Below are 14,235 nucleotides of genomic sequence, written 5' to 3'. Positions count from 1 at the left end.
TTCCACAGTTTTAAATACCACTTTTACATATGTATTTTGATTACATACTTTCAACCATGATCTCTTGAACACAGCTTACCATTTTGAATTGTCCACCACCTATCACCACCAGCCCACCAGCACTCATAAGCAGTATGTTCACAACCAAATGTACTATTCTATCCCAAAAACATACTATTTTTATATTCCTTACCATCACTAATATACTGTTCTTCTACTCTTATCTACCAAATAGCTTGGAGTCATCTTCATTTCACATTCCATCAATCATCAAATCTTCAGTCTACTTCCATGTCTACCATGTTGGTCACTTCTGTCCACTGCCACAGCTACTGCTGTAATTCAGACCTTCCTCATTAAGTCCTCCATTTGGTCATTTACTCAACAAATTATCCTTGTTGATAACAAAGAAATTGGCAATATCTCTAAAGAATTCTGCCATGAGTCTCAACATTCTATTATTTGGCAATCCTTTTTTCTTTTAACTTTTTTTTTTATTTTGAATTTTAAAATACTTACAGACTCACAAGAAGTTCAAAAATAGTACAGAGAGTTCCCTTGTATCCTTCACCCAGAGTCCCTCAATAGTTATGTCTTACATAACTAGAGTATAATATCTAAACCAGGACAAATGATGTTGGTCCAATGCATATGTACAGTTCCGTGCCATTTCCCACATCTGTAGATATGTGGAACAACCATATTTGAGAGGAATTATTTTTACTCTGAGGGTCTTAGTGCTAATAATTTCACTAAGGCTTTAACAGACTCATTCTCATAGTCAGCTAGTAAGCAGGTCCACTAAAAGATACACGAAATGATGTCTAATATGTCTAATATTACCTGACAATCTTAAATCTCAATTTGGGTCTCACTCTGCACTTCCTTATTTACTCAACTACTGTCATTCTCTTTTATCATACTAGATTAAAACATGTCAGTCCACTCCTCAGAGTTTCAGCAATTCCCTCCTGCCCTTATTCTATCTCACTAGCCTCCTCTTCCACTCTTCCCCATAATTTAACAAAATGCCCTCATCATAAAAATGTACAACCAAAACCAGACTAATGTGGAAAATACATGAATGCATTTCCTTGAAATAAGAAAGGGGAAGAGGGGCACCTGGGTGGCTCAGTCAGTTAAGCATTGGACTCTTGATTTCTACTCTGGTCATGATCTCAGGGTCATGGGATGGAACCCCACATCCCACTCTAGGCTTAGTAGGGGAGTCTGCTTGAGATTCTCTCTCTCTCCCCCTCTGCCCTGACCCCCACTCACATGCACTCGCTATCTCTCTCAAATAAATAAATATTAAGAAAAAAAAAGTCATAATCAAGTAATTAGATACTGCACCCATTCCCAGAAACATTGTAAATGCAACATCCACCAACATAGATCGTTACAGTGTGTGTTGGTGCCTCACATGCCGCATCAGTGAAGTGCTTTTCCAAAAAGGTGAACTCAGAGAAACATGGAACAAAACAAAGTATAATTTTCCAAAAATTAATAATAATAATAATAATTTTCCATCAATTCACACAGTAGTTCCATTCCAGGAACTATCAGGTTACATAAAAGCCATGGGGCAAAAAAACGTTTTATGTATATTTATAAAAATAGTGTTTTGGTTTAGATTCAGATCATTAGAAATAGGGTTTCTTTTTTATTCTGTACAGATTTTTTTTTAAGATTTTATTTATTTATTCATGAAAGCCACAGCGAGAGAGGCAGAGACACAGGCAGAGAGAGAAGCAGGCTCCATGCAGGGAGCCAGACATGGGACTCGATCCCAGGTCTCCAGGATCACTCCCTGGGCTTAAGGCGGCACTAAACCACTGAGCCACCCAGGCTGCCCTATTCTGTACAAATTTTTTAAAGGAACATTAAAAAAATCCAAAAGGGGGCACCTAGGTGGCTCAGTGGTTGAGTGTCTGCCTGTGGCTCAGGGTGTGATCCCGGGATCCTGGAATGGAGTTCCACATCAGGCTCCCTGCAGGGAGCCTGCTTCTCCCTCTGCCTGTGTCTCTGCCTCTCTCTCTCTCTCTCTCATGAATAAATAAATAAAATTAAATTTTAAAAAATCAAAAAAGACATAGAAAAATTCAGAGTTGTAGAGAACTATCCAGTACATTGTGGACACTCCAGCATCCCCATCTCCTGTCTATTAAATTCTTGTAGCACCCACCAGAAATACCACAAAGATGTCCAAAGTATCTAGTAAGGGAGTAGCCCCTGGAGTCCTGAACCCCTAGAATGAACCAAGAAACTATCCTCTTAAAAGGCCCAGTTTGAAACAACCAGTGAGGATCTCTCTCTAAAGAAAGTACTCCTTCTTTCTTCTAAACCAAAAACAAAACCAACTCAAGCCTGTAACTTTTTTTTTAACCAGCCTGTTAAATTATTCCTATCTCAAGCATAAAATCTACTTCTGAATTTTGGTTTCCACTAACCTTTGAATATTACATGAGTCTATTGTTTTGTTTTGTTTTTTTTGTTTTTTTTTATGATAGGCACACAGTGAGAGAGAGAGAGGCAGAGACACAGGCAGAGGGAGAAGCAGGCTCCATGCACCGGGAGCCTGACGTGGGATTCGATCCCGGATCTCCAGGATCGCGCCTGGGCCAAAGGCAGGCGCTAAACCACTGCGCCACCCAGGGATCCCACAGGAGTCTATTGTTGAACATGAACAAAAACATACAATGTGACCAAAGAAAAGCAAAAAAAAAAAAAAAAAAAAAATAGTACCAGAGGAGAAAGGCCACAGAGGGTATAGAAAGCCATGGTCTATATAATGAGCCCTTCAACAACTGAGCTGTGTAAATATGTTTTCCCTAGACATAGCACACATATTATACTGGGAAAACTACTTATGGCATATTTAATATACTGTGTTTCCACTTCTGCCAAGAACTGTCAGCTAAAGTAAAACATCTTAGTAAAATTACAGTTAATGCTTTAATTTCCTACATTAATGTAAATCGCTAATCTCACACCTGTGTTTGCATACCCCTTTTGATAGGCACTGTCACCTTAAATGTCAGCATCTATTCCACTTCATTTCAGGGCTAGTTAAGGACTAGCTGGGAGGAAATGTATTCATATATTTAATAACATGTTTTGTGATTTACACATTTCCAAAATCTACAGGTTGGATTTTTGAGTTCCTGTTTTATCATTTAACTCTGGGGAGGTTACTTCACCTCTCTAATCCTTCGTCATGGAGCTCCTGTTGGTATTAAATTATATAACCCATTTCAAGCATTTATCTTAGTGCCTGGCATTCAGGAAACAACAAATGTTAGCTGTTTAGTGACTAACTTCTTTTCTCTGTCTCCTTAGATCACTGTGGAGACCCAAACCTTAGTAAGTCCACTGCTCATTCAGGTATCAACAGGTATTCCTTCCTTGGGGAACAAGGACCCTCTACAAGCTCCAAAACCGTCCTCTGGATTTTCTAACATTTATATAGAGGTGATACTCTGGGTCAACTAAAAGAAGCTGCAATATATTTGGCTATCAGACTCCAATATAGACAACAAAAGGATTCTCTTGCCCAAAAGCTTCATGGACACTAGAATTGGGAGAGCACACTTTGACCAGACATGAAAAGGAAAAAAAGCCACACAGCTGGGAGGTATCAACAGCTGAAGTATGGCACCAGGAATCTGAAAGCCAAGGAGATAAGCAATCAGCAGCAATCACGGAGTAAACATAGAGAAAGACATACAGTTTAAGAATTTTAACTGCTATATCTCTGCCTTCAGAGGGAATGGGATGTAGTATAGGATGGATATACTGATAGGGCCTGAGCTAACTGCAACTACTTCCTCCTGCCTTTGTAACTCAGATTTAGCTACTCAGTGACTGGGAACACAAAGTGATTTTTTTTCTACAACTCCATCAGCCTTCCACACCCATCCCTGGTTCTTATGCTCATCCCAAAAACCTAGATAAGGCATCTGATCTAGGCTCTGACTAGTCCATGACAGGACTTCAACTAAAAAGGATTAAATTTTTAGGGGTGGGGGCGAGGTGATGGCAGGAGACAAGAAAAAGAAAGATTATAGTATGAAAAAATAAAGTATACATTTAAGAACTTGGTATCTTTTCTTAGAAAACCTTCAGAAAACATGAGTAACACTTTAAAATATAAATGTTTAACCAGAGGGCAGCCGGGGTGGCTCAGAGGTTTAGCGCCACCTTCAGCCCAGGGCGTGATCCTGGAGACCCAGGATAGAGTTCCACGTCAGGCTTCTTGCATGGAGCCTGCTTCTCCCTCTGCCTGTGTCTCTGCCTCTCTCTCTCTCTCTTTCTCTCTCTCTTTCGCATGTGTCTCTCATGAATAAATAAATAAAATCTTAAAAAAAAAAGTTTAACCAAAGAGAATATCAGAACACTAATGATATTTAATCAATTTCATTCTTTTAAAATCTAGTTACATATATATAACATTTTAAGGCAATTAGGTGAAAAACTTCAGCTAAGTAACAGTCATACTTTTTCTTTTTTTTTTTTTTTTTTTTTAACAGTCATACTTTTTCAAGAACAAAGTCAGAGACATGAAGTCATCACCAATAAGAATACAAGGAATTCTAGGGATCCCTGGGTGGCGCAGCGGTTTAGCGCCTGCCTTTGGCCCAGGGTGCGATCCTGGAGACCGGGGATCGAATCCCACGTCGGGCTCCTGGTGCATGGAGCCTGCTTCTCCCTCTGCCTATGTCTCTGCCTCTCTCTCTCTGTGTGACTATCATAAATTTAAAAAAAAAAAAAAAAAAAGAATACAAGGAATTCTATATTCAAAAGCTATACAAAAACTTTTAAAAAGATAAAGGACTTTCATAAGTTATTTGAGAATTTTTACATAGGTTAATTTTAGCCTTCAAGGGTAATTCAGCTTGAAGTTTCACATTTAGTCATAGAATCTCTAGGTTTAAACTATCATATAATGAGCAAACTCTAATTTTGTAGCTTGGTAAGGAAAATCCAAATTCTGTGAACTTCTAAAATATTGCCACTAAAGACCATCTGTCATGGTGCATTTTTACAATTATATGCATAGATGGTGAGGCCTCAATGAAGTAAAAAAACTCAATGAACCTTTTCCTCACTCACCAAATATAATACTATAGCTGCCCAAAAATATATATGAAATAATTCAAGGTTAGCTTCCATAATTATTTGATGTCAAAAAAACACCAAGAGGATAAAAGTATTGGATTTGTGGAGTGTGCTTAGAAAGGAAGCCCGCCCTGTTTAATGCCTTCATTTACATCATTTGGAAAGAAGTTAAAGGTATACAATTTTAACAGAAACACATAAAAAGCTCTAAGTCATAAATTTTCCTATAAAAAATACAGAACAAATTGAAATCTGCTAACCAGCATAATCCCTCAAATCCAGTTCAACAGAAAAAGCTCATTTCATATATAACATATATATATATATATGTGTATATATATATATATATATAATGTGTGTGTGTGTATACCTATCACCTTATATTTAACCCTAAGAGGGAAGTATTCCATATTACCGTACTCATCTTAAAGATTACCTCATGTTTATGAAACAGAAATAGAGGTAAATCTTTTGAACTGACTATTTTCTCTGGAAATTAACTCACTAAATATTCAGCACCATGCTTGAATCCTATAGGCAACTGAACTCACACTTGCCCACTTTGAATTCTTGGAATATAAAATGATTTACTTCCCAACTCTAAAATTAACCTGAACCCTCATCTGATTATCAATACTTTCTCCCTCAGTTCCTTTTAAGTACGGAATTTCCAACAAGAATTAATAGTATGTACTTACCATCCCACTTCACTCTCCCCAGGCCCTCTTTCCATTCCCATCACGGTTCATGGCTTGTCAGACAGACGCCCTATAAAAAGTTCCCATGCCCATCAAACACACTTGTTCCCTAGTGTGTTCTACCAGATGTCCACTGGGACATCTGTATATCTTGTCTCATCTATAACATCAGACTCCCCATTGGCTGAAACTTATTCTGCATCAAAGGGGAGACAAATGTACACATCTCTCAATTTTGCAGGCACTTTAAAATAGCTTTGTAACTTATTAATAGGCTTATAATAATTTGTAAACATACCCCAGAGGATAGCTACAAAGATACACACACACACACACACACACACACACACACATATATAGATGTATGGCACTTTCCTATTTTATGTAATAAAAAAGACTTGATCACAGTGATGAATGTACAGTCCAAAAGAGCTACAACAACTCAAACTAAATCAAGTAACTATGAAAACAATATAGTAAGGGCCAAAATGATCAGAGAACTATGACTACCTGAAGGCCAACTCGCAAATATCTAAGAAATAATAATACACAAGTGAACACCAAAAACTATTTTAAAATTCAACATGTAAAACTATTAAATCAATGTAAAATCAATGTTCCAATGTTAAAGAAAAGCATCCAGAGCTTCCTAATAAATTCACATAACTGACATTACCAATACCAAATGACATTAAACAGTAATTCATGATCACTGAAAAGAAGGAATAAATGAAAAATGACAGGAAACAATTTCTAAGATAGAAGAAATTAAGATTTCCAACAACAAGGGATAAGAAACAAATTTTAAATATCATATTTAGGATAAGGAATATTATTTTAAAATAGGTAAAACTAAGCAACCTAAAGTTTACATGTACTTCTTTTCAGTGAACGAGGTAATAAGGTTACCAATCACAATGCCTTCACTCAAAAACCCTCCCTTTCTGAACAAACTTGACAATGGAACAACACTAGTTCTATTTAATATGCAGTGGACTTGTGACACAAAGAATATACTTCAATATATTTTAAGATGCTCACCTTCATTGTCCCTGCCACTCTGGGCTATTCAGATGAAAAGCATCCCGCCATTAAATCCACTAGTATTTCAAATCAGGTAAAAAATATTTTTTGACTGTCCTAAGATTTTTTAAAACATCAAAGTAAAAAAAAAAAAAAAAAAAAAAAAAAAAAAAAAACATCAAAGTAAATTATAAACAGCTATCAGACTCTGAACTGCAAGAGCACAGAGAACCTTTGTCTGAAAGGCTGACAGGTGTCAAAGCCTGACCTTTCTCTAACTGGTCAAGTGAAAAATCATTAATTGTATGTTTGACCTTACTCATTCACCTTTAATGTGACACAAGGTTAAGTCAATCAATTCAGAAATGAGATCCAAAATGCCCCCCAAAGACAGCAATATTTACTCATTTCTAATCCTTCCTAGAAATTTCAGATTTAAAATCCAAATTATTTACACAGGGTGCCTGGGTGGTTCAGTGGTTGAGCATCTAAAAAAAAAAGAAAGAAAGAAAAAAAAGAAAAGAAAAAACCAACCTTAAGATCTTTTTTAAAAAATTATTTACACATAAATCCAAGAATGAAAAATATCAGTTTTTCCTTTCTGAATACTTCACATTAAGGTTTTGTGTTACATATCTTAAAGATTCGGAATCTATCATCCACTAAAAACCCAAATACAAACTACAAAAGCCAAATTATCACAACATAGCCAGAACAAGAAATACAACACAAGAGTCTCCATCTGATAACTGACTCCATTTAACCCTCCTTCAAATTTTTATCCAAGAAAATTATATGAACTATGGCAAACTAAACACAAAATTTAAGAAAAAAAAATACACAAAGAAGTTAATTATTCCTTTTTCTGTACATATTACACTTCATCAAAGCAAACAGAATGCAATTTGGTATAACACTGCCTCTCCTTCTAACATAAAAATACATTTATTTTACAGAAAGAGATCAACAGAAAAGTCACTGCAGCTTTAGGGGCACCTGGCTGGCTCAGTTGGTAGAGCATGTGACTCTCGATTTCAGGGCTGTAAGTTCGAGCCCCATATTGGGTGGAAATTACTTAAAAATAAAATCTTAAAAAAAAAGTCACTGTAGCTTTAATGAAACTGAAAAGATAAACAAATGTATACAAACATAGAATCCAGATAAACTCTAAGATGTGTTTACCAGCAACCCAGCTTCTGTAACATCAAAGCCAAGATGGCCTTATGGCTCTCTACTTCCCACTCTTTCCCTCTGCCCCAAATTGGGTAGCAGGGTCTATAACACATCAGAGATGAGCTTATACAATAAATGCTAATAACTTTTCCGTAACTCTTGCTTTGCCTTGAGTCTAAAAATATCACTGACACCTAATTTAGTATAAAAGCTTCAAATAGGGGGGTGGGAGTGAATGGGTGACGGGCACTGGGGGTTATTCTGTATGTTAGTAAATTGAACACCAATAAAAAATAAATTAAAAAAAAAAAAGCGTCAAATACAAACCAAATATTCCAATCAAACTGAAGAATAATGCACATGTCCATATTAGTGAAATGGTAAAAGCTGGGAAGTGGGAAGAGTCAAGGTAGCTGGGGGCAAGCTGACAAAAAGCATCTGAATTCAAGTGCTTCAATTACTGATATCAGTTGCCATGAGAGTATACTAAAAAAGAAGGAAAAAGGTCGCTGATAGTAAAGTGATAAATCTATCACAGGAATGGTTTTTCTGCCAAGTCTCTGCAATGCTTTCTCACTCTTTCCTTTCTTCCACGAATCCACACCATTAAGATCACTTGATTAATTTCTATATCCCACACTGCTTATTTCAAAAACATGTTTTCATACTCTACACACCTTCAATCAAAGTTCTGATAAACCTCCAGGACTACCTACATCCTATTCCCCCGACTAAGAATAGCTGAACTAAAAAAAACACAAAGTCACATGAGCAGCCAAAAGTTACAACCCCTTTTAAAACTGCATAGAAAATAAATAAATAAATAAATAAATAAATAAATAAATAAATAAATAAATAAATAAAATAAAATAAAATAAAATAAAATAAAATAAAATAAAATAAAATAAAATAAAGCTGCATAGGATGCCCTGTGACATACAAAGGTAGACATTAATTTTCCATACATTCAATTTTCCAATCTTAACTATATTTCTACAACTTACTTTAATACATGTTAATTAAAATGTACCTTAAATGATCTGCAGAATGAAACAGAATATAAATACAATAATTTTAGCAAACTGGAAGCAACCAGTATGATATTAAAAACCGATCATGACTGCCAAGACACATACTTTTAGCAAGTGTGTCTCTAAGTGCCATAAATTCCAGTCTCCTATAATAACAAGATTCAAAATAGATTTTAAGTTCTTTTTTAATCCCAGTTAACATATACTGTTATATTATTTTCAGGGGTATAATACAGTGACTCAACAATTTCATACATAACCTGGTACTCATAACCACAACTGCACTCCTAATCCCCAAAACCTATTCAACCCAAACCTCTGTGCACATTCCCTCGGGTAATTATCGGTTTGTTCTCTATATTTAAGTCTGTTTTGTTTTTTGGTTTGCCTCTCTTTTTTCTTTCCTTTTGCACGCCTGTCTCGTTTCTTAAATTCCACATATGAGTGAAATCATGTTATTTGTCTTTCTCTGACTTATTTCACTCAGCTCCATCCATGCCATTACAAATGGAAAGATTTCATTCTCTTTGATAGCTGAATATTCCATTGCACATATATACCACGTAGTCTTGACTCATTCATCTATCAACAGACAGACACTTGGTTGCTTCCACAATTTGGCTACTGTAAATAATGCTGTAACAATCAGGAGTGCATACATTCCTTTGAATTAGTGTTTTTGTGGGGGACCCTGGGAGGCTCAGTGGTTTAGCACTGCCTTCGGCCCAGGGCATGAACCTGGAGTCCCGGAATCGAGTCCCGTATCAGGCTCCCTGCGTGGAGCCTGCTTCTCCCTCTGTCGCTGTCTCTGCCTCTCTCTATCTGCGTCTCTCATGAACAAATAAATAAAATCTTTTTTAAAAAAAAGAATTAGTGTTTTTGTATTCTTTGGGTAAATACTCCATAGTGTGATTGACAGATCTATTTTTAAGTTTTTGTGGAACCTCCATACCATTTTTCCAGAATGGCTGTACCAGTCTGCATTCCCACCAACAGTGCAAAAGGGTTCCCCTTTCTCCATATCTTCACTGAACACTTGCTGTTTCTTGTGTTGTTGATTTTAGCCATTCTGACAGATGTGATGTGATATATCTCATTGTAGTTTTGATTTGCATTTTCCTGATAGTAAGTGATGATGAACATCTTTTATGTGTCTGTTGGCCATTTGTAGGTTTTCTTTGGAGAAATGTCTGTTAATGTCTTCTGCCCATTTTTAATTAGATTAGTGGGGAGGGGAAGGAGGAATTGTATAAGTTCTTTATTTACTTTGGATACTAACCCTCTATCACATATGTGATTTGCATATATTTTTTCCCACTCTTTAGGTTGCATTTTAGTTTTGTTGATTGTTTCCTTCACTATACAGAGCTCTTTATTTTGATGTGTTCCCAGGAGTTTATTTTTGCTTTTGTTTGCCTTGCCTCAGGAGGCATACATAGAAAAAAGGTGCTACAACCAATGGCAAAAAATGTACTGCTTGTATTCTCTCCTAGGATTTTTATGGTTTCTGGTTTCCAAGCAGATTTTTTTAAAAAGACTTTATTTATTTATTCATGACAGAGAGAGAGAGAGAGAAAGAGAGAGAGAGAGAGAGAGGCAGAGACACAGCCACAGGGAGAAGCAGGCTCCATGAGGGAACCCAACAGAGGACTTAATCCCAGGACTCCAGGATCACACCCTGGGCTGAAGGCGGCACTAAACTGCTGAGCCACTGGAGCTGCCCAGATTTTTTTTTTTTAATTGCAGCAAAAACATATCAAGTCTGATTAACAACAAGCTTCTCCAAATACAGACATTTACTGTCTCTATATCTGCCATAATATTACTAGTTAATCTAAACACCAGGCATAGTACTAAGAACTCTATATTCTCTAGTTTAACTCACAAATCTGTTGGTGATAATTAGAATTATCCTCATTTTATTTGCTTTTTAAGATTTTATTTTTTTTAGAGAAAGAGAGAGCTTGAGCAAGGGGAGGAGCAGAGGGGAAGGAGAGGGTAGGAGAAACAATCTCAAGCAGATTCCATGCTGAGCATGGAGCCTAACATAGGGCTCGATCTCACAACCCTGAGTTAGACACTACCACCTGAGCCACCCAGGCATTCCAGGATTATTCTCATTTTAAAAATGAGGAAGCAAGTACAGATTAGAAAATGTACTCAAAAAAAAAAAAAAAAAGAAAAGAAAATTTACTCAAAATCACATAGCTGTCAAGTCTGAGATTGAATTTTATGCTACCTATAAGTCAAAAGATAGCCTGTTACTCTTTAATGGATGCTGACTCCTGCATTTGAAACAAAGAAATGTATTACTCATATCACAAGAAGTAGCAAGAAAGCTAACATGTGTCATTCTCCTTACTGTCAAGTTCCTTGGGAGCAACATGACATAGTCCAGATAAATGGCCAAATAGAGTGGGTTTGCACTACATCGAGAAACACTGAGAAACAATCACTTTTATAGCAAGTAGTAATCAAGCCTCCTCTACATAACAGGAAGATATTTCATCCCTCAAAGTTGCATGCTAAAAACACAGCTGTGAGAAATGGCCTGGGCAAAGACTATCACCTGGATCATGACCATATTTTCTTGACATACCAAGCAAGATACGTAGGATCAGAAGAGACGGGGAGGAGGATTCCCAACACTGATACGTGTCAGAGGAGGAACTCAAACTCCACAAGTACAATACCCAAGTCTGGATGTTAATCACTAGTAATAAAATACAATCAAAAACTTTATCATTTGCTCCCCTAATTTAAAACTATAATTATTGGGGGATCCCTGGGTGGCTCAGCGGTTTGACGCCTGCCTTTGGCCCAGGGCACGATCCTGGAGTCCCGGGATTGAGTCCCGCATCAGGCTCCCGGCATGGAGCCTGCTTCTCCCTCCTCCTGAATCTCTGCCTCTCTTTCTCTCTATGCCTATCATAAATAAATAAATAAATCTTTAAAAAAATAAAATAAAATAAATAAAACTATAATTATTGAGGTCATTGAGGCCTCCCACTAAACATGGCAAATTGAACATAAATATTTCCATTACCTCCACAACAAAATGAAAATGACAATAATGGTATAAAAAGAATATAAACCACTAAGGACAAACAAAATAGTGGAGGAGGAAGTTCAACATGTTTTTGGAAAGTAGATAAAAAGTGCGCTTATTGAAAAGGAATAGGAAGCCACAACTTAAATTCCTGGAGAAAGAAATACTGAAAAGAGAGTGGGTAGTTATCTCAGAGAGCAGAAAACAATCATAAATTAGAAGCACCATATACAAAAAATGAAGAATGAAAAAAAAAAAGAAAAAGAGAAAGAAGTCAGCATACTGAACAGTGGGCCCCTGGCTCACTATGTCGGCAGTAAGACATAAATCACTATGGAAAGAAATTGGAGGCTTCCACTGAAATATTAACTTAGCAAGCGTCATCATTTTTTTTTAAAAGCAACTAAAGCCCAATAGTAGATAAGTATCTCATACACTTGCATGTACATAATATAAAACCTAATCTTCCAGTCCACTTTTTAGTATTTCAATCTTAAATAAATAGCCAAGGACCATTAGACACTTAAGAAAAACATTCAAGTGGTACCTGGGTAGCTTAGTTAAAGTCAGTTAAGCATCTGACTTTGGCTCGGGTCATGATCTCAGGATCCTGGGATCAAGCCCCACATCAGGCTCTCCACTCAGCAGGGAGTCTGCTTGTCCCTCTCTCTCTGTGTTCCCTCTGTTTATCCTTCCTCCTGCTTGTGCTGTTTCTCTCTCAAATAAATAAAATCTTTTAAAAATCCAAATTCCATGCACATGGAAGTGAAAAAAAAGCTGTGATAGCAATATTTACACCAAACAAAATAGACTTTAAAACAGAGTGGTCAGCACAGCATAACATAAATTTGTCAAAGTTCTATGTTGTACACCTACAACTAATGTAACATTGTGCATAAACTATACTTCAATCAAAAATAAAGCATTCAACATGAAAACTATCTAAAACAGATGAAATAAAGGAATGAGGTAAACTGACAAAGGAGCTAAAGAACATGACTAATAATCTTCGAAAGAGACAATACTGTATTTACTAAACAAAAACAGAAGGCTGAAAAAAGAAACAGAAAGGACTGCTAGAAGTTAAAAAGAGGACAGCAAAAAAAAAAAAAAAAAAAAAAAAAAAAAAAAAAAAAATTAGATAGGAAGTTTGGGAAAGAGTTGAAGAACTTCTCTTCTCCCACCAAAAAAAAGCCCAAAAAGATAAAGATTAAGCATCAGGACCAAAAAAAAAAAAAAAAAATATATATATATATATACACACACACACACACACACACACACACACACACACCAATCCAGGAAATACAAATTCTAAAAGAAGTTACAAAGAGAAAACAGAACAGAGAAAATTATCAAAGCAAGAACCAAAAGAAACTTTCTAAACAAGAGAACCTAAGTCCTCAGATTAAAAGGACTCACCAAATTCCTACTCCAATAATGAAAAAAGATTCAGACATCATTATGAAATTTCATGACACTAGGGTGAGAAGTGGGAGTGCCAAAGTTATAAAGTGAGACTCAAAGAATTAGAAATCAAAATGAAATTAAACTCTCAAGAGCAACTCTGGCAAGTGTAAAGTAATACAGTAATACCTTCAAAATCCTGATCAATTATTCCTTAAACTGTATACCAAAGCACACTTTGCACAAGTGTGACAAAAAAGAAAAACATTTTTACACAGCCAGAACTCGGGCAGCCCGGGTGGCTCAGCAGTTTAGCACCACCTTCAGCCCAGAGTGTGGTCCTAGAGACCCAGGATCGAGTCCCATGTCGGGCTCCCTGCATGGACTCTGCTTCTCCCTCTGCCTGTGTCTCTGCCTCTCTCTCTCTCTCTCTGTGTCTCTCATAAATAAATAAAATTTTAAAATCTTAAAAATATATATATATAAGCCAGAACTCAAAAATTTTACCTGTGTTTACATAGAAAGATAAAACTTGACAATAATAGCACACAGATAGGGGGTGGAAACAGAACTATGTGACAGCCAAGTTTTTGTACACTATTAAAAATAATTTTATGTTAATTCAAACTAGTCTGTTTCAAAATAAGAATGTTAAGTGTAATTATATAGAAGTGACTAATAACTCAGAAAAATAAAAGAAACAGACAGCAAGGAATTAAAATGGTACACTAAAAAT

The 14,235-nt window shown here is 36.3% G+C and overlaps 1 protein-coding gene across 3 annotated transcripts in view; it reads right to left on the bottom strand.

Annotated features, from left to right (window-relative positions):
* Window positions 1-14,235, bottom strand: part of PRIM2 (DNA primase subunit 2) — a 307,686-nt gene that overhangs the window by 276,038 nt on the left and 17,413 nt on the right. The window contains exon 6 of one of the 3 annotated variants that reach the window (XM_038554421.1): window positions 7,298-7,327. The exons of the other annotated variants lie outside the window; for them this stretch is intronic. Coding sequence (XP_038410349.1) covers window positions 7,313-7,327 — 15 coding nt within the window. The 3' untranslated portion in view covers window positions 7,298-7,312. Of the gene's footprint in view, window positions 1-7,297; window positions 7,328-14,235 lie in introns of those variants that run through there. 3 annotated transcript variants of the gene reach the window in all.

This window comes from Canis lupus, chromosome 12 (assembly GCF_011100685.1).
Source record: "Canis lupus familiaris isolate Mischka breed German Shepherd chromosome 12, alternate assembly UU_Cfam_GSD_1.0, whole genome shotgun sequence".
Lineage (NCBI taxonomy): Eukaryota > Metazoa > Chordata > Mammalia > Carnivora > Canidae > Canis > Canis lupus.
This window is presented reverse-complemented; position numbering and strand designations above follow the sequence as displayed.